Source organism: Perna viridis, chromosome 4 (assembly GCF_037379345.1).
Source record: "Perna viridis isolate PV_CMFRI_1.1 ecotype Kerala chromosome 4, ASM3737934v1, whole genome shotgun sequence".
NCBI classification, from domain to species: Eukaryota; Metazoa; Mollusca; class Bivalvia; order Mytilida; family Mytilidae; genus Perna; species Perna viridis.
In genome coordinates this window covers 49,796,786-49,818,629 of record NC_142448.1, presented here as the reverse complement: position 1 = coordinate 49,818,629, position 21,844 = coordinate 49,796,786, and the positions used below count along the sequence as shown (strand labels likewise).

At 32.4% G+C, this 21,844-nt stretch overlaps 1 protein-coding gene across 3 annotated transcripts in view; it reads right to left on the bottom strand.

Moving 5' to 3' along the window:
- Nucleotides 1–21,825, bottom strand: part of LOC148620402 (dynein beta chain, ciliary-like) — a 58,205-nt gene extending 36,380 nt beyond the window's left edge. Inside the window, exons 1-15 of one of the 3 annotated variants that reach the window (XM_088581261.1) lie at nt 21,788–21,825; nt 21,255–21,360; nt 16,116–16,303; nt 15,566–15,755; nt 13,977–14,076; nt 12,956–13,167; nt 11,039–11,278; nt 9,577–9,744; nt 5,601–5,717; nt 4,135–4,397; nt 3,366–3,434; nt 2,574–2,956; nt 1,752–1,996; nt 712–1,293; nt 239–408 (exon numbers count right to left, since the gene is read on the bottom strand). In XM_088581261.1, coding sequence (XP_088437387.1) covers nt 239–408; nt 712–1,293; nt 1,752–1,996; nt 2,574–2,956; nt 3,366–3,434; nt 4,135–4,397; nt 5,601–5,717; nt 9,577–9,744; nt 11,039–11,278; nt 12,956–13,167; nt 13,977–14,076; nt 15,566–15,755; nt 16,116–16,249 — 2,873 coding nt within the window. In that variant the 5' untranslated portion in view covers nt 16,250–16,303; nt 21,255–21,360; nt 21,788–21,825. Of the gene's footprint in view, nt 1–238; nt 409–711; nt 1,294–1,751; nt 1,997–2,573; nt 2,957–3,365; nt 3,435–4,134; nt 4,398–5,600; nt 5,718–8,416; nt 8,477–9,576; nt 9,745–11,038; nt 11,279–12,955; nt 13,168–13,976; nt 14,077–15,565; nt 15,756–16,115; nt 16,304–21,254; nt 21,761–21,787 lie in introns of those variants that run through there. The other 2 variants (XM_088581260.1, XM_088581262.1) reach the window with 2 other exon arrangements.
- Between the last annotated feature and the right edge of the window lie 19 nt (nt 21,826–21,844).

The following is a 21,844-nucleotide window of genomic DNA, read 5'->3' as shown; positions in this document are numbered from 1 at the left end:
AAGCATTTTGATTAGGGCCATTCCAGAATTAATTGTGGGAGGGGGGCACCTCCGTTAAAATTTGATGGGTGGTTGTTATTTAAGATAGTTAAGCATTAACAATGGAAGAAAATAATCAATTAAAATTGTAAGCATGGTGGTGTCAAATATAAAGTGCCTCCCAACACCCCCCCACTCTACATTTATTTCTGAAATAGCCCTTACATTACAAGTGTAAATCAGTAACATATACTCATACCTATTGTTGATATGATCAATTAAATGTTGTTTGAACATGTAGCTCCATTTCTTTATGGTGTTGAGTAAGGCTTGTTTGAAAGGTCTGGAATTGACACGGAACCACTTCTCAAATGTCTGGACTGGATCTATCTGCTCTGCTTCATCATAGATCTTCTCGTAAGTGTCAATCTTTACGTAAAGAATTCAACAACATGTATATTTATATGTAAAAACTAAAAGATTAAAGTCTGTTAACAATAAAAAATGTAACCCAGGCTCTTCTCTTTTCTATTGACAATTAAATAAAAATTATTGGTTTGTTTCAGAATCGATGAAATGCATTTTGAAGAAAAAATCTGAATTCATTCTTTTAGCACATGCAAGCATTATGCAGAATATACAAATAGCGAAATAAGCTGTCGTTAGCAACCATTGTTTACTCAAAATGATGTTTCCTATAATGATTAACAGTAATAAACATGTAATAACTACCTGCACTTTAAACTGTGCAAGTGTGGGTGGTTTTCTAAGTACTCCTTCATCTGAATCAATCTCTTCCTGTGTCAAAACATGACCATAGAGTAAAAACTGTCTCATGAATTCACTCCTGTCATCAACCCAAAGGTAGGCATAATTATCAAACGAGTTTCGATGCTCCATTGCTTTAGTCATAATAGTGTTGATACGATCCATTATTTCATTTCGCATGTCAACAAGGTCATCCATAGCCTCCATATCTGATTGGTAGTTTTCTTGACCGGTGTGTGCGGAGAGGCGAGGAATTAGAGAAGATTGACGGAATATATCTCCCATGAGGCTGTCAATAAGGTCATAGTAACCATCAGCAACACCAAAATCCAACGAGGGTATGTAGATCACATCAGTCTGTTGTAGTTCTAAACTGGACTCAAACAGAGGGAAGATATCATTCTTGGAGTCTGTGTTTTCAAGTAGGAACCGTAAACTGCAGCGAATGGCTTTAATCAAACCATCAGCAACCATCTTGTCTATGTAATCTACATATGCTTTCCAGTCATCAGAGTTGGCATCTGCTTTGAAATATTCCTGGTTTTCCTTAAAAAAAAACATAACTACAGCAAAAATCAATGTAAAGCAATACATTTTTAATACATGTACAATATATATTAATATTCAAATATATAAGTTCATGCCGACTGTTGAAATACCATAGTTATTTTTTTTAAATGAATGAGTAAAAGAAAACAAATTGGAAATTTCAGTGACATATTAAAGACCCAAAAACCAACAAATCAGCATTTCTAGCTTGCTTATATGAACAAATGTAGAAAGATATCATATGTACATGTAAATTTTAAAACCAAACATTATCAGACCAAACAAAGGACTTAGTAAAATTGGCCACTGAATGCCAAAATACATCAATGATAGAGAGTAACATTAATGAAGCATTTTTTAAATAAAAATAACATTAATAAATGTGTAGAATGTAAAAGAATTGAAAAGATACAAAGACTACATTAACAATTCGCACTTTGAGCTAATTCTCCAACCTTTAACAACTCATGCAGTTTCTGTCCAACTTCTGTAATCTGTTTGTATCGTTTCTCCAATCGTTCCTTCCTGTCATCAAGGTACAGAAGGGTATCATATTTCTCAGAGCTTCTCTCAAACAAAGGGAGCTTACTCCATGTTGACATCAGTTTTTCTACCTCTTCCACATTATTTTTAGATTTCTGTACACGAGACTCCAGGTCTGTCACCTGGTCTCTGGTCTTCTCGATATACTCCCAAACTCCTGCAAAATAATACATGTATATGTATATCTGCATGAGAGTGTATTTTAGTGTGTGTGTTTTATTCTATGTACATGTATATCTGCATGAGACTTCTTTTTAGTGTGTTTGTTTTATTCTATTGTTAAATGAATCTATGTTAGTATGCTACCCTGTGCCTTTTCTAATAATTTATAAACACTAGAAGATAAATACTACCATAAAATGTATTGGAACAATTCACACAAGCTTTATCATAGAATCTACAGCATTTAAAACTACAGACAAATTACAAGCAGTATTCTAAGAGTATTGCATGGTAGTACAGTCACCTATTTGCTGAACAATCATGTTATATCTCAAAACATACAAATATTTAACCAAACTGACACACAGAGAACAGTTGTTAAAAAGATCTATTTGCTGAACCAAATTATCCAATGGATAAGTCTAATGTGATCTATACAAGTTATCCAGTGGATAAAGTATTTATTCAGCAGACACAGTTTTGAACAACATGGTCCAGAGGAATAAATTTTAAATTTCTCAAGTGGAAATAATTCATGAGAATCTACATGTATTAAAAACAGTCCTCTATACCTTCATTTTCCCAGTTAAGGGTTTCTTCAGCATCCTTTAATTGATCATCAATTGCCTCTAATTGACCAGCGATCAGGGGGTACTCCACATCTAACACAGTTTCCCGAACTTTATTGTACAGCCTCACTGTCATATCAAGGGTAGTCGTAAATTTCCACAATGTGTCATAATGTTGGTAGACACTTTTTGCTGATTCAGGAATTTCTTTAGTTTCGTCATCTTCCAAATACTTCACTTCACGAAGAACAGCAGTGAGTTGAGGATCAAAGTTTACCTTAATGAGTTTGGTTTCAGTATCTCGTTTGATCAGTGACTGTTTGAGGTTAAATGCACAGATTTGGTCAACTCCACTAATCCAGTCCTTGTATGCCTCATTATTCCACCTATACAAAAAAAGTATTAAGATACAGTAAATATTGTAAAATAATTAGTCCTGCTATTGGTATTTCATGTCATATGATTTTGTACTATAAAAATCTTGGCTTGATTGTCCCACATGGTCCATGCTTCCAGTTTTAAGTGGAGTCTGAGTTACTCATTTACTTTTGTTACTTTGTATGTATTATTTTAGTTACTTTATGTTCTTTGTTGTGTTTGTCTGTTTTCCATGTCTGGTCTTTGTCCCTGGATTGCATTCATTTGGTTTCTGCTGGAGTCTTGCTTCCCTTGATTACTCTTTCACTAATCAACATTCACAAACAAGAAATAATCAGACAATTTATGTTGTTAAACTGTTTATATTCAGGTACATAGCACAATGTTACAAGAACTACAAAAGTTTTCCATACTTACTTATCAAGAAGTCCACACATTTCTTCATATTTACTAAACACCAACAAAGCATGGTTGGTTTTCATGCACCTGAAATGAAGTAAAAACTTAAAACTCATTTTTCAACCAATAAAAATCATATGAAATAATTGACACAATTCTTATAGAATTTGAAAAAAAAATATTAATAGAAAAGTTTTTCGTATTGTAATGAGTAAACAAACATGGCCACATACGTGAGGCTAGATCTTCAGTTTTCAATCAAAGTCATGGCTGCTGATTGCTTTAGAGGGGTGGCCGTTTATTAGGGGTCAATATGCACTACAAGTTCAAAATGCAATGGAAATATAGTCGACATAAAACGAGTGGACGCTGGTTAGAGGGCCATTTCTGAGAGGTTCTGCTGTATATTCATGGTATGAAATGTAAATGAATCAATCATCTTTAATTTAACAAAACCATGATCAGACTGGTCAGTGGTCATCATTTATTAATTTGTAATAAGTAAGTTATCAGTCATGGGCCCATCCAGTAGTTGATCAGATCTGTTCAGTGACTGTACATAACCTTGTTGATGTTTTTTTTAGGATATTGCATGTTTGCATATTCCACCAATGTATTGTATAAACAACTAGCTACTTCCGGATGTATCAATGTGATGCTAGTTCTTATCAATTATTTTTTCATTACAACAAACTTAAATTTGGTTAATTTTTTAACATTAAATCTTGAAGTCTATTCTCACAGTTTTGCAGACAGACCATGCTTTAATTCATATTTGGTAACTTACGGGTGTTGAATGTGCTTGAAATCAGCCATAGGTCCAGATATTCTAGCCAAGATTTCCGCAGACCAGCGTAAACTACCTGATACCAGAGGCATGTTTTTATTAAGCATCATTTTGCCTTCTTTCTTCCGAGCCATCTGTTTATCAAATAATACTTTGGCTATGTCTAGTTCATCATGCATCATGTCGACAATCCTTGGATACCTGTTGTCAAAATCTAACTTCACTAAATCTCTCTCTAGCAAAGAACCCATGATGTCAATGAACTGAAAATAGAAAAACACATGAAAAGATGCATTGTGTGGTTTGAGTTTGTTAGTCAACCAATGTCCTGGCTAGATAGAAGAAATGGAGAATGTCATCTCCGCCCTCACAAACCCTTGCACCTCTGCCCCCTTAGTACCTTTTTTACTGTGTTTGTGTTGTTTGGTAAACAAAGAGCTTTCTCTTGAACTGCCAATAACATTCTGAGTTCCTAAGTTGCTGTGGCTAAAGTCAAAATGTTCAGTTGACTTTAAAAGAATTCTAATATGACTTGATCACTTGTTATAAACACTTTGGACGCATACTGGAGATAATACAACAGTAAAAACATGGCTGACACAATAAGGCAAAGTCAGTAAGTTTATGGAATCACCACCATTCAATATTCATCAATCAAATTAAATGCCTCATCTCATATTTTTAGTTGTACAATACTAAGTCAGAAAGTTGAATCTTACAGAGACTTCATTCAATGTCAAAATCAATCTTGCACATGTAACAAGAGAATTAGAGATACACGTATCAAAGAAATATCAACAAATTATTGTTAAGGATGTTTGCTGGTCATGTTCAGCACATAATCATCAGATTTTCAGACTCCTCTGGTTTTATCCATTTCATAGTATTATTATTTTTGCCTAGTGACCCCCTGCTTTTCTTCTCATTATTTCATTAAACACACCTTAAAATGTTTTTTGAAAAGTTTTTTTTTATGAAATCCTAGTTAACTCTTCAGTGGCCATACTAAGAAAAAACCTATGGAAAGTCAAAAGAAATTCTTTTCCTGCCAACATTTCAAATGCTTACATCTCAAAAGCAAGTACAATGACCCATCTATTTTTTTTCTTTTTAATTTTATATTTCTCTAGCATGAAAGATCTTAAAAGATTTCAAAACCCTTTTAAATCCTTGTAATTCTTAAATAGACCTGCTAAAATATTTTTTTTCAGTGTTGCTGTAGGTTATATTATGAAGCAGTTATTCAAATTGTTCCAGGAAATGATACAAAAGGGTTTGTATGGACCAAAAATAAGGTATGAAAGAAATTATTGGACAGGCCTGGTAACATTTATTTAAAGCATTTTTTTTCAAATAGGCAAAAAGCATTAAACATACGTTTAAAGAGTACATTTGTAATCACACAAACTATAAGCATACAATTTAATTTATCTTACAAAATATTCTATTTCATATAATACATGTACCTTAAATACAGACTCAACGGAACCACAATCATCAAAAGCCTGACAACAGATAGTGCCTAACCTCCTGTCAAAATCTGCAATCTTCCCTTTGAAAATACCATAGTCTTTAATAAATTCCTGCAAAAATTCAACAAATATATAATCTATTAGAAAAAGTTAATTTGTAAAGTTAATTGAAAAGGCAAAGCAATTTTTTCTTCGAATTAAAACATGATGTTGCATGAGTTGCCATGCTAGGTATACTCCCACTTGAGTAGAAAGTTGATATCGGTCAACAACCAAAATTACTTACAACAAATGACCCATCTACACGCATATAAAGCCACATACAAAATTTCAAACCAATCTGTTCAGTGGGAGCCAAGCTTTTTGTAACAAAGTTACTCATTTTTGTAAGATTTTGGAGTGCAAAATCTCAGCAGTTGAAAAATTTAAATCAAAGAAATCTACAAAGTATGTGCGTGTATATGTATGCAGTATTGTTGAGAAAGTGAGAGGGTGCATGGTTGCACAATGATTAACCACCAATAAAATAAATATGAGGAATGTAAAATATGTGAGAGCATATTGTTGTGCTGTCAATAATACTTTTGACTTTTGGTACATCATTACATGTACAAAAGTGCATTATTCTTAAATCCGTTCTGGAAAACTCCAAATTTGTTAACATAATTGTATTTAGTAACTGTTAACAAATTCAGTAACTTTATGGTTAATGAAGTTATGAGTTATTTCAATTCTTGGCATTTTTCAATAAAATTTGGCATTCTCTAACAACTTTCAATGGTTAGAGCGGGTGTTTTTTTTCTAAAATTCTATTTGTAGAATCAAAAATCTATCTACTTAATTAAGGATGACAAAGATTTAAACATGAGCACCTGTGAAAATTTTATAGAAATCCATGTATCTCAAATTTATCTAATTTGCTAACTGAAGTGTAATTTTTTTCTTTTTCTTTCAAATTTTGAAACATTTCAAAGAATTGATGTTTGCACTCAACTCTTTGGAAAAGTATAAAAGAAACAAAAAAATTAAAATAACATTAATGAATTTGAAGTTTTCCAGAACTGAAATGGCTGTCGAAACAGTTTAAGTACAATCCAAACTAAGAATCAAGAAAATAAAGATAAAAAGGTGATAAGAGGTTACTTTTTCACAATTCTAAACAACCTTTATTCTTAAAAAAATGTCACACTTACATATGTTAAAGATATCTGAAAATGTTGAATATGTTGAATGAGTATATGGAATTTTACTGAAAAATTACCACCTACACAAGACTTTACAATTTCCACTTTTTAAATCTAATTCATTAGTTAATGTAATTCTTGATTCTGACATCTGGATGTGTTAACACAATTAACAAAAGTTACAAAACAATGTGGACTTATTTCCCTCTGCATGATTTTTAAATTAACTTGTACTTCACAAATTCTAAGAATTAAGTAGCACTCCAGGAAAGAATCATGCAAAATGTGATTCATGGTTGGAAAGCCTTCATATTTTCATGTTTGATATTTTGTATAAAATGTTATAGTAAACAGAAATTAACATGTGGCTTTTCATATAACACTTGTCCTTATTAGATAAAAATTATGCATAATGTACTGTAGAATTCAAAATTCAGGGAGATAACTCTGTAAATGAGACTAAATTACAATAGAAACTGTAGGATTGTCAATGTTGATTATCTTCTATGAGCAGACACATTGGAATGAATGATAATACATTTCATCATAAAGAACCAAAAAACAACATAACAACAAAATTAAAAATGTGTAGCCTGTATTGACATGTATCAAATATTACAGAATTTGCATGATTGTTACAAAGACTGCTACTTGACTCATTCCAGTAGGCCTAATACTTGTAGCATACTGATTTTCCTACTTTTTCTACAAAATGAGACTGAATGAATATACTGTAAAATTTTGAAATTAAAAACAGAAGGTCCCCAAACTTCATTTTGAGAAAATTGAGTATATATATAGGCAATTTTTTTACAATGTTTATATAAATTCAATGTTTCACTAACTATTAAAAAACTGGTATAAAGCATGTCTTAAATAACACTTATCTAATATTATATCAGATTAAAAAGGAAAATCAGGGGTTACAAAACTTTTTAATATAAAAAAACTAAAATTCCCCATTACATTTCTAGCCAATTATCTCCCCCTTCAAAGAGGGTTTTTAGAATTAATGTTGGTAATTTTACCACATAAACGTTTATATCAAAAATCCTTTTTGAATAATTTAAAGACAATATTTTACATCATTTCAAACATAATTTGCTAATCGAAAACACATACATTTGTATGTATTTGCAAGATGACAGAAAAGAATGCTCAGTGAAATAGGTATGATCTATCTTAGGAAATGCTACCAGTTCAGTGCCCTGTTTAAAAAAAAACTCAAATTGAGATTATCCGCATATCCTTCCTCGACTCAAATATTGACTCATCAAATCACTTGAAATTGAAGATTGAGGACTAACTCAAGGATTTGAGGAAAATCTCAGTTTGAAACCCAAGACAGCAGAATTAACCATGTTTTGTTTCATGAAAAGCCATAGCTTAGTGGTCAGGAGGTGAAAGGTTAGTTTATAATTCTTTATGGATAAGAGTGATGATAGTTTTTGTTTGGTTTTCTTTTTTTTGCTTTATGACTAGTATTTTTCACACATTAACTCTGAATTACAAACAAATCATGATTATGCAGCCTGAATTGCAGTTGAAAATGTGGACTTAAATTTTTTGGTTTACATGTAAGTGCTTTTTGAAAAAAATAAATCCTGTAGCTATCATTAAATCAACCTTGTGCTTCTCCCCAAATCTGGTGCAGTTATAAGTGTCAACATGTCACTCAAAACAGCATCTGTACAAAATAAAAATATCACAGAGAATTTACAAATTATAGACAATTCAATCTCATCATTTCAATATCAGACTACTGCCATGATACCAAAACATATAAACAATATCTAATAAGAACATTGCATCAAATGAATAGTGTTGATATCAATAAACAGAAAATGTTGTCAGACTGAGCTTTACAATCTTGCCTAAACAGGCTTTATGTTTTATTTTCAGTTTTGACTTCAAAACTGTCATTAATCATTATAGAAATAAGGTACTGTGAAAATACTGCTTTGATTTCAATACAAAGTCTTCAGGAATGAGCAGATGTAGTATGCTTAACAAATATTAGGAAAAAAAGAATTACATGTAAGGTTTTTTTTTCATTATTTTCAAACAAATGCAAACATGTTGTATCAAAATCTTGTTTCTCTAGTAGTGCTACTTCCCTTTAAGCTACCAAGGAAAAGATTGAAAGATATTTTGCATTTTTGATTCCAACAGGTCATGGTACTGGAAAACACAACAAAATCAAAAACTTAATTCAAGTTAAGAATTTCTTAAATATTGGTAATGTCATAAAATCTTAAAAACTATGAATAATAGGGTATATTCATCAAGACCTTTTTGTCATGTAAAGAGTAATCAAGGGAACCAAGGTTTTAGCAGTAATCAAAAGAATGTAATCCAGGGACAAAGACCAGACATGGAAAACAGACAATCACAACAAAGAAAATGAAGTAACTAAAAAATCATACATACAAAGTAACAAAAGCAAATGAGCAACTTGGACTCCACACTAAAAACTAGGAGCATGAACCAGGTGCACCAGTAGGGTAAGCATCCTCTGCTTTTCTAGAAACACCCACCGTGTTGCTCATATAAAGTCAAGTCTGGGTAGACAAACAAGGAAAGGAAAACTCTAAATATGGTATTAAAACACATAGTTTATTGATATTCCTTATCATAAGTTCTTCCAAAGGTATTGCATTATGTTACCATGTTATGCAACAAACAAATTGTTATCAATTTAGGAAAACTACGATTTTCATAAATAATGGTCTGAGAATCAAGGAATTAAATTTGAATGGCCATATAGACATTTTTTTCTGTCCTACCTTATCCAAAGGATCCATGCAATCATATTTGATTGAGGTGAAATCTCTGAACACAGCATTAAACTCTTCGAACAGTTGCAAAACATGTTGACTTAGTGCTTTCCCTTTGATTCCACCAATCTCTATTCTCTCTAGCTTCATAAACTCACTCACTGTACCAAACATTTCCTATAAGTTATTTTAAAAAATGTATTTTAAGTTGTCATAACAACTCTTAAAATCAACAGAGTTGATGGTAACAAAAAGTTGTTTAGAAATTAAATAATGCTATTTCTTACCACAAGACAGATGCAATACTTAATGTAAACCAATTTATTTTTACAGAAACTTTTTTTTTCACAAATCAGGATGTTAAAAGTTTGCAGATATACAATTTCACGTCTAACACTCCCTCAGTGGTGTATTATATTATTAGACCTTATGCCTGTAATTTTTATTTTTGCCTTTTTTTCTACTTCGCAAAATTAGCCAAAATAAATAACACACAAAAATAAAGGGATATTTACTGTAAAACTTTTATTCATTTGTACATTATTTGATAGCTATAATTTGCAATGACAATATTCAAAGAACACTTAAGAATTTGTTAAACCAAAAGGATCACTAAAACAGCTATCTCAAAACTTATTATAATGTATTCAAATGAATTAAACCAAATTGTAACAAGAAATATCTAATAGCTTTTAAATTTACATAGAATTTTACTTTTTATAGATGTTGATCAACAGAAAGAAACATTTCAGCTATTTCTTTTCATAAAAAAAAAACTATGTTATGAAATTCAATGAATGGAAAAATGGAAGTAAATGAGCGAATATTTAATATTAATACAAATTTAACCAATGACCTTATAAGCACAGATGCCTGATTTCATACATGAATTAATGCTTGTCATTTTGCTCTGAATGACCCCAGATTTGTCTCCAAAAAACCTTTTGACGTCAATGAAACAATGTAATTTTAAATTGTGACATCATTGATCTTTACGTTGAAGGAGAATTCAGTAAGAAAACAGCAGGAAAATATATTATTTTCTTCAATGGCATACACAAATGTAAATATGTCTATTCTGACGAGTTAAAATTAACATCAGCACATAACCTGGAAACCTAAATTGATAACATTAGTTCGTGTAATAAAATCACAGTCAGTAACCAATAATACAGAGTATAAGTATCTAAAGACTTTCGTACCTTTAACTAAAACAAAATGTAACAGTTTACAACTCACACCTAAAAGTTTTATAATGTTACTATTCAAGTAGTATGAGAAAATTAAATCTTAGGTAATGCAAAACTGTAGAAGGCATAATTATTCTTAATTGTTCTAAAAATGCCAATATATTTAACTTCCTCCTCTTACAGGTTACACCTGCATCATATTATAGTCTGAATTACTGGAGAAATATGCAAAGAAAATATTTGTCATTCTTTTGCAGGCTTCTGATTTTCTTTGAACTTACCACAATCAGGTTAAGCCTTCCAATAAACTTGTCAAACCTCGGAAAGACCAGTTTTGGTGTGAACTCCCATTCAACAGGATCCTGGTCACCTGTGAAGTATGAGTGGAGCTTAGCTTTATGATCCTGGTATGTCTGTTTGAAGGAATTGAGTACACTGACGGCACTTTCAACCTTTTCCTTGGTCTCCCTGGGGTCAATATCTGGGTTAAAAATATCTGATGGATCCAAGAATGCCCTAGCCTAAAACAATTTAACAGGAACATATATATTTTGCCTCATATTTTAATCTTATTAAAAGTTAGACTACTAATTGCTTCATTAGGTCACTCCATGTAGGATCTAACATCATTCCTGCCTGCCTTTAGTGACTTAACAGAACAACTCAAGGTTTAATTTCAATCAGACTGCTTCATTTAGGACAGTTGAATGTATTTCTCCACTCCAAATGGTAAAGATAAAATTTTCAGTGAATATATTAAATTCCAAATTTCATGGTTGCTAGTTGAGAAACGTATCATAAAAGAAAGAATTCTTTAGGGGAACTTTTTTCAGCAAATATTATGAAGATGGTAGGACATGTAATAAAAAAAAAAAAACAACAGTACAAAAGATCTAAAAAAAACAACTGTTCAATGGGTTACAAATCTGCCAATTAAATCATTCCCTGTGATAATCATTGAAAAAATTGTCAAATAAAAGCAAATTAGCAAATCATCTCATCACAATAGGCTTCATACATGTACAGTAGATTTCGTTTATAATGAATCTCAGGGGACTGTCTTAGTTACTTCGATATATGCATTGTTCGTTATATCAGAAACTTTTTTTCAAAATTACGATTATGTCCCCTTTTGTTTTTTTTAAAGTGCCATTAACGCTTAAGACGTAGAAATATTGATGCGTTTTTTCTAGCAGTAAATTATATAATTGTTTTTTAATGTGTATTAATTATAAATAATGAATAAAAAAGGAAACAATTGTTTTTGAACGAGGATAAGCCTCACATGGTTAAACTGTTGCATAGTATCGAGATCAGTTCCCTTTCTATTTATATTGGAATTTCAATTTTGTGAAGAATTTTATTCATCAAACCTTTTCAAGTCTGCAGTAATTAACACAGCTTATTCGACCGCTTGAAGCGTGAAAAACTATCATTTTGATGGAATTACCAACAAACATAATCATTAAATCAAAAGTGATACAAGTTCACAATCTGGGATGTTCTTGGGCTAAATTTTTCAATGGCTTGTCATTATTTTATTGATATTTTAATGAGTAATAAAACAAAAATACTGGTAAGATTAGCTGATCTCCTAACTGTGTGTTCATTAATCGTGAAATTGTTGATTAATCAGTTACTGTGAGTTGCAGACAACTGGTGTCCGATGTTTACATATCAATTAAATTGACTCTTTGTTTTATCCAGGCAAACTTAGCAATAAATCTGTCGCCGGGCCATAAGAAATACTTCGTTATATACCTGATTTCACTATAACAAATTTGTTATATCAATGATGAAATACATTAGTTTTAAAGCACTAGGACTGGGAATTCGTTATAAACCTGTACGTTATAAATGAACACTACTGTACCAAGTTTTTCTAAGAAAAAGATGTTCTAGATTTACACATGCTATCAACTGTTTTAACTCAAAGCAAGCTAAATGCATGTCTTATTAAGATATTATGAAATTGTTTTACATGTCATACTGAATTCTGTTGACATATTATACTGCAATCTATTTACATATTGTACTGAATTCTGTTTACATATTGTATTGAATTCTGTTTACATATTCTACTGAATTCTGTTGACATAATGTACTGCAATCTATTTACATATTGTACTGAATTCTGTTTACATATTGTACTGCAATCTATTTTACACATTGAACTGAAGTCTGTTTTAATGTTATACCTGATTAATTAGCATGTTACAGATCTCCTGAAGGAGAACAATAATTCTCCCTGGAGATCTATAGAATGCAGAATGGACCCAAGTAAGACAGACAGTGTGCATCAAGGGTGGAAGTAAGGGAGCACTCTCATCGAAGTCCTTCTGTTCATAGTCCTCAAAATGGTGTCTCAATGGTCTCAGGAACATGTTTATCTCCTGTGCTTCCTCTAGAGCTGAAAGGATAAAAATAACCTCTAAAAGTTGGTCTTATTTTGGTTCAAATCATTCTTTGCGATCAAAGCAATTTTTTTTTATTTTCTGTTCTACTGTAATTTCATTTCTTTCTTTATTAAAATATTACAAGTACAATTGCAGAAGTACAGAATAAATGCTTAATGTTTATGATAGAAAGTTTAAGTACACATGTTTTAGTGTTTAGTATCTTACTGTTGGTGAATTGTCAAAAACGGCAGTTTTGAAGTTGAGACAGGGAATACCATTGTTACAGTACAACCAGACAGTACAGATTCTCAAACTCCCATTTTGGTGTCACTTTTCAGTGTGACTCCAGGAAATTCCCCAAAATGCCATAAAAATCCCAGAGTAATCTTGGCATACTTCCTCCAAAAGGCAATAAAATACACAAATGTACTCCCAGCTGGGAGTTTTTTATTGCCCTGATTATCCTTTGAAGTACTGCCTACATCCTGTCTTACCTGTCAGGTGAACATGATTACAATACACAAGGTAATAAAGTACTTGGAGTAACTCCAAAATACTCCCAAAAATACAATAAAATACTCCCAGATGAGAGAAAACACTTGGAGGATTTAGGAATGGACTCTGTAAAACTCTGTGATCTACTGGACACCAAAATAAAAGTAAGAGAATCCTCCATCACTGGGTGTACTGTAGCCCATTAGGGTGACACGTAATGTTCTTTCAAGACGTTCAATACTAAGGTTATTCTGTTTATCAGAAATTACTACATGTATATTCCACTCAATTTCTTTGTCCCTGAAAGCAAACACCATAAATATACCTTCATTCACTTCCCTGAAAATCTCCTTAAAGACAGGGAAATAACTGCTCTGCGATGCTTCTAACATTTCTGCCATCTTCCTTACTTTAGGATCTCTCAACTAAAACCAAAAAAAAATGTGTTACAGAATGACAGAATGATGGACACAGGCAAAACAGTATACCCACACTCCAAATGGAAGTACAGATATAATATTTTTAGACATAAAATAATTTCATGAGTTTCATTATTTTCTTTTTCAAATTAATCTATCATCTGTCTTGCCTATTATATCCATGCTTTCTGTACAGTTTATCCAGTTTCATTAGCATTCAAAAAAATACAGTATAGCTAGCGTTGCACACTTTTTTTCCCAAATGATGTTTTGAATTTCAGTTAAACAAAACTAATATCAAGAAGAGAAAGCTCACCCTTCCAAAGCACCTAAGGTTACTATATATTTTAAGAGAATTTTGTGTTGAATGTTCATTTTTCCGTGTATTTTTTTAAATGGTTTAGTGTCATTTAATTTTGTTATCATGACGTTCACTTTGGTATTGCTGGCATTTTTTGTTATCATGACGTTCACTTTGGTATTCCTGGCATTTTTTGTTATCATGACGTTCACTTTGGTATTCCTGGCATTATTTGTTATCATGACGTTCACTTTGGTATTCCTGGCATTTTTTGTTATCATGACGTTCACTTTGGTATTCCTGGCATTTTTTCTCTAATGATTTCCTGTTGCTTGTACCTTCAGCATTCAATCTGATTAAAATCAGCTGTTGGATACGCTTCATTGCCTTATGCTCCCTTATGTAGCGTATCCTAACACCTGATTCTAATCAGATTGCTTCAGCTTTGCAATATCCTTAGTATAAGGCCTAAAAAAATTATGTGTTTCGGGTAACCTGAGCGACTCTAATTGTTTTATGTTGTCAAAATACAAAAAAAAAAAACACGGATATTGGACATTTCAGTCACCAATTTTTACTAAAATCGCCTTGCTCTCGAATGTGGAGGTTCAAAATTAAAAAAAAAAATGAAGCAACATGGCTGTGGCTACAACAAGTTCAGTATTTAGTGGTGTCATAATAGAGGCAGCAAACCAATAGGTTTCAATGTCCTGCAAATCTATAAATTTTTCCCAAAAAAACCTTACCTACTGACACTAATTTTGAAGGAGATGTAACCAGAAACACAAAATTTTTTTAGGCCTTATTATAAGAAGTTAAACACTTTCTTTAAGACAATGAAGGCTCTACTATAACACACAAACTGTTTCACTCATTACAAGTTCTAAGGCCAGAAATATACATAAAACAGCTTAAATCAGAAAGGAGCTACTGTAGAATACAATATGTAGACTGCTACACAAAATCTTTTTTTTTCAAATATGAGCAAAATAATACACTGATTTCCATAAAGAATGTTTGTTCCTTTCAAAGACTTTGTTAAGTTTGTAACTGATTTATTTCATAAGCATGTACATTGTACCATATACAACATGATAAGTACATTACAGACTATTACTAGATCCTTCTGCCATGTTGCAGCGACAGACAGAAATTTCAAAAAGATTAATATATAAAGAATTTGAACTTGAATACCTGATCAAATATACATTCCAAGTTGGTAGCTTTGTTTTTCCAAAACTCTATTTCAACAAAAGGTGTTGGATTATGGCCATCCAGCAGAGGTTGGGCAGAGTCTTTCTTTAAAACCTCCCTGATCTGATGTGTCCAATGGATAACAACAGTCTCTATAGAATGGATCAGGTTTCTATCAAACTTCTCTGGGCTAAAAAGCAAGATCTTGTGTGACATTTATAAGTAACAGCTGCAGAAAAGTTCAGAATTTGCCTTTCCCTCCTATTTTGGTGGTTACTAGTCCCACATCCCAAAAATGAAAAATAAGAAAACAAAAAGTCCAATATAGGGTTTTTGGTGACTTATTATTTTAGGTGTGGACATACAGACATGAAAAACAGCATAATGTATCTGTGAAAAGTCAGGATAAACAAAATGCATGTTGTATACATGAATATCATACATTAGAGTAAAAAAAATTTTTAATTCAATTCTAACTAGTTTTCTCTTGATTTGCAATTGGCTCAGTTCAATTTGGAACTTGACTTGACTGAACATATACATAATGTACCTCTCAGGATCTACTTCACTGACATCCTCATTACCAACAGGAAGTGGTAGTAGTGTCTTTCCTTTAGACTGTCCGGTGACCACAAACATTGTGCTTTTTACGCTCTTGACATGTTGGATGATGTCTGTTGCCATGACCTGTGGCCATGATTCCTGGTTCTTGTCATTGGAAAGAACTGGAACAAGAACCTAACAGAAAAAAAAATAAACAGGAAGATAAAAATCAAACATACGGAATACAATGTACATGTCAAAATCTGTATCATATGTCAGACCTGTTTATACTACTTGGTAACAATCCTTATTGCTCAACGTACTGTGAAAGTATTATTGTCTGTGGGGTACTAATTTGCATGGATTTCATGGGTTTGATATACCATGAAATTTTGTCCCAACAAAAAGGAACTTTTCCATTGGTTTGTATGATGGAGCTGTCAAATCAACGAATTCAAGAATCAATGAATTGATCATTTTCTCCTACACGACGAAAATTGCTACCAACGAATAAAAGTACACATACTTTCACAGTATTCTACAAAAATAAACCGTAAAATCCCAAACTTCGTGAAATTTTAACATAAGTACTAGTGTATGGAGATATTCATAATACGTAGACCATAATTTACAGTCAAAATTCGTAGAAAATACAGACAAACCATATAAGTAAATACCTCTGCCATGTCAAACTGATATAATGCCTTGGGTCACAGGCCCAAGTTTTAATGGTTGGTGAGGTTTGATACAGCATGCGAGACAGCTTTTGACAAGTCTTGTTCATTAAATCATATAAATCAAGTGTGTTCCTAGTAGGGGTGTGATACAGGGTAATAGTATGTAATATAGGCCTAGGGGGTATGCTATCATACATTGTAAGACACCTGTATACAGTATACAGTTTCCACAATCACTTACATGCAGATGTACATATACATGTACATGTATATGTGTATAATCATATAAGCATGTATTGTAAACATTTTTTTTTTATTAAAAGTTAATTATACTTGAATAAAGATAGAAAATAAAACTCTATCTCATCAAGTATTACTTATTTAGCTCTTCTTTTCATGTACATTTGTACATTATGAATGTACATGTAAGTCATTCATATCAATAAAAAAAAATCACAACTAATTCTGTTTGAACCTTTATCAGGTAACAAAATATTCTAGATAACAAGGAATATGCAGTTATGTATGAAATAATAATGTATACATTAGGCCATTCAAACTAATCATTTTGCTTCTTGGGTCACATTAAATGCCTGGGAGAAAAAGATATTCTTTTTTCATTTTCTTTGTATAGTACAGTTTTCAAAATCGGGAAATATTGAGGGTATGGTGATAAAAAAATGGGTGATAATGCACCTTCATATGAGGTGTGGAAAGGTCAAAGAACCAAGGAATGATTTTCATTTTTGTATGTTTAAAACCAAGTCACTGGTGTCAATTTCACAATAAGTCATACATGTAAGTGTTAAGTTAATCATAAGTAATGACATCACAACAGAAAATAACATTGTGACGTCATAACTTACGATCAATTTCAAACTTTCAACTTTTTGTGAAACTGACACCTGGTCCTTCAATTTTCATCTTAATGTAAATTGCAATAATAAAGCAAGAGCAAACAATTGTAGGCTAGTGGCAGGTATGGCAGGTATGGCTGGTATGGCAGGTATGGCAGGTAGGCAGGTATGACTGGTATGGCTGGTATGGCAGGTATGGCAGGTATGGCAGGTAGGCAGGTATGGCTGGTAAGGCAGGTATGGCAGGTATGGCAGGTATGGCTGGTATGGCAGGTATTGCTGGTATGGCTGGTATGGCAGGTATGGCTGGTATGGCTGGTATGGCAGGTATGGCTGGTATGGCAGGTATGGCTGGTATGGCAGGTATGGCAGGTATGGCTGGTATGGCAGGTATGGCTGGTATGGCTGGTATGGCAGGTATGGCTGGTATGGCAGGTATGGCAGGTATGGCAGGTATGGCTGGTATGGCTGGTATGGCAGGTATGGCAGGTATGGCAGGTATGGCAGGTATGGCTGGTATGGCTGGTATGGCAGGTATGGCAGGTATGGCAGGTATGACGGGTATGGCAGGTATGGCTGGTATTGCAGGTATGGCTGGTATGGCAGGTAAGGCTAGCACTGTACCAATATTTTTTTGTTGGTATGGTACACGTTGCATGCCATACCTAAAATTCTTGTTAGAAATATAAAAAAAACAGGGTGCATTTTTAGTACATATATTTTATTCAGTAACTAGTTTAAACAAGTTCAAACATGTGTTTGTAACTTCTGCAATACTAATCCAGATTCAGGAGCTACGCCTCTGTTAAACTATGTCTTGATAAATGTGTAACATAAAAAGTAAACTCAAGGTGAAAACAAAACAAGACATACATGTACAGAGGTAAGAAATTCCTGACTTGGGACAGGTGCAAAAAATGTGGCAGGGTTAAAGTACAATGTACTTTGGTGTGATCACAACCTTCCCCCTTTAAAATCTGGGCACTGTGGAAAAAAATATTACACAATTAAACACACCAAAAAATCAGTTCAAAAAGGTCTGATTCCCTTGTTACAACTCCTGAACAATAATAAAGAAATTAAATTCAAATTACACAACTGTACAAACTAAGGACTACTAGCAGTTATCTGACATGCCAGACCCAGACCGTTTAAACCTACAAAGGTTATGTCCCCATCGTATGTAGAATCAATCCCAATTCTTTCCATGCGTTAAAATCTGAAACATTGTTACAATTATGAACAAATCAAATCAACTGTGATACAATGTAAATAAATGCCATATGATGGTGGCAATGGGAGGTCACATCTAAAAACAGATAGTTGCTACACTACAAGTACATGTACCTACCCCAAATCATTTTATGTACATTTTTGTTTTGTTAAAGTCTAGATTATTTCCCCATTAACTTAATGGAAAATCTTTTTGAAAAATAAAATGATTTCCATACCAACATTTGTACATATAACTACTCTATTTTTTTTCACTGGTAGCAGGAAACATCACTATTATATTTTTGGCCTTATGTGTTGATAAAACACATGACAGAACAATATTAATGCTAAATTAAGAAATGTTTTAGTTACTGTTTAGCCAAATATATTCACCGAGATTTCATGCATGGTCAAAGATCTATATCAAGCTAATCAAGATACAAAAAACATTTAAACTTTAGAAAATTCAATTACCAAAAACAAAAAGTTTATTGGACTGCATTTAGAAGAGCAAGTATAAAAAGATTTAATTAAGCAAACATATGATATATCTGTCAATTCAAGCAAAATGTTCCTAGATCTGCTAATTAGAATTTTTTACTGGCAAAATAGGAATGTACATGTGTATGTGTATGGTACATTTGCACACATACAACTATACATGTAAAATGTACAATGTACATAGTACATGCACTGCATGTGAATCAATGAGAGAATAAAAATATTCTTGTAACATTATTCATTTAACTTTACAATGTATATTATACATGTGCATAACAGTATACAGCTACATGTAGTTGTGACCAATTTATTATAATAATTGTCTATACATGTACATTTTTGTAGTTCTTAGGCCAAAAATAAATATGTCTTGTTTTATTTTTCAGAAACATTTTACATTGCAGTAATGGAGAAACAATGTACATTTTAACAGTGCTTGAGCAAAAATTACTATAAAATGTTAGACACATGAAAAAATAATGATGTAGGTGGGGCAGTAGGAAATAGACTTTATTTTTTGGCTTTTGATCTACAATTGTGCATTGTATATGTATGAAAATAATACGCTCCTACAGGGAGTGTAAATGGTTGTATTATTAACTGGGATCAGTATATATATATGGCTAGAAAAACCATCAATATCCGGTTTGTGCATATAAAATCAGGCGCTTAAAAACTGCATCATGGCAGCTTCATTCTCGTATACTTGGTAAATGCAATTTAGAACCACATCAGTCTAGGAAACTTAAGCTAGCTTCGATGATTAAATACAAATCAAATCTGATTTTTTTCCAAGATAGGGATGGTCAAAACATGGCACCCGAATGTTTTAATCTGGTTCCCTGGTCAATATCATAAGCGACCCTAGGGTCGCAAAAATATGAGTAATTAGATAAAAACCTTTAAGCGTATTTCTGTTGAATTTGAATATTAGGATGTACATGTACAAGTGTATAAAGTAAATAAAATATCGCCATATTCGCTCAGCTAATAAAAAGACAGAAGACGTCACTAGTGACCCAGGGTTATATTTGAGAGAAACTTGTGAAACAGAAATAATACCCGGGCTTGCAGGTTACCAAATGTTTAAGAAAATGACGTAATCAGCTTATTGATAATGAACAACTCGACCTAAAGACATTTTGGAGCATAAAAACAGTTCAGCCCATAACAATAGGATTATGAGTAAGGAAAGTAAAAATGTATATCATAAATAATTAATGAAAGGACTTGGGTGTTTCTTTGGGAGTGTTTAAGGTTTCACCTTCCTCATACTACTTCAAATAGAAAGAAAAGACATGTACTGAATTGACTGAAAATCATTACATTGATACAATATAAGCTCCTGTCTGGAGATATATGGCAGAGTACATGAAATACATGTACATGTAGTCCTTAAAACAAAAAAAATAAAGACTAGGTTTACATAATATGGATAAAAGATTTCTGTAAGATGGTGGAAAGGAGTTTAAACATATGAATTATCTCCAACTCTATTGATATCATAATGTTGCCATACATATTGTAATACAAATCATTTGTTCAGACAATGCAAGCAGCTCATGGGCTACGTTTTATTGGTACATGTACATGTATGCATGAGCTTACATTTAAAGAATATTCAGTTTTGTATAAAATAGTAATGTACACCTGAGGCCATTCAAATTATTGACTAGTATACATGTATTTTTATGATATGGTGGTGCATTTGTTGTGTTTCATTGTATGTTCCTTTTCCTATTGTGTGATTCTTTGAGGGCATTTCAAGTTTCACTTGCCTCATATTATCTTTAGAAAAACAAAAAAAAAAAACTAGTATTTTTTCAGTTGGTCCAAACATGTGTGACATTACCAACCAATGTGCAACTACATGTAATCTTCCAACTTTGGTCTTACCTGGTTTACCAGTCCAGAAAGTTGATCCAGAGGAGAATATGACAGATCACCATGGATGAGAAATTTCCTCAAGTTAACATCCCTTGTAACTAACTCAGGATATTTCCTGATAAAATAACAAGATTTCGTTTTAGGATTTGCAGGAAATTCCAGCTGTACAACCAAGTTTGATCCTGACTGGGAAAAAACGAGAACTGGTAAATTAGGCTTTTCAAAAAACTCTGTGAATATTTTTTTGTTTTCATCAACATTGTAGAACTTCTCAAATTTATCTGATCTGAATTTTAATGACTTGATAACAAAATCAGCAATGAACAAAACTCGTTCATCGTCAATTTCTATATCTTCAGCCATTCTGGCGATACATGTAAATTTTCCTAACTCATGAAAATAAAGTTATAGTATACTCTAATAGTAGTGTCACTCAAGTTTGTAATTCTGGTCAAGCTTCTACATTCGCGTTGCCTTGTAAATAAACTATTGTTGTTAAGATATTCCTTTGTTAATTATTTAAAATTGAAAGACTTTTCAACCTTTTACTATTCAATTTAACTGCAACAGTGATTTTCTCAGATCAAATTACCCACCTT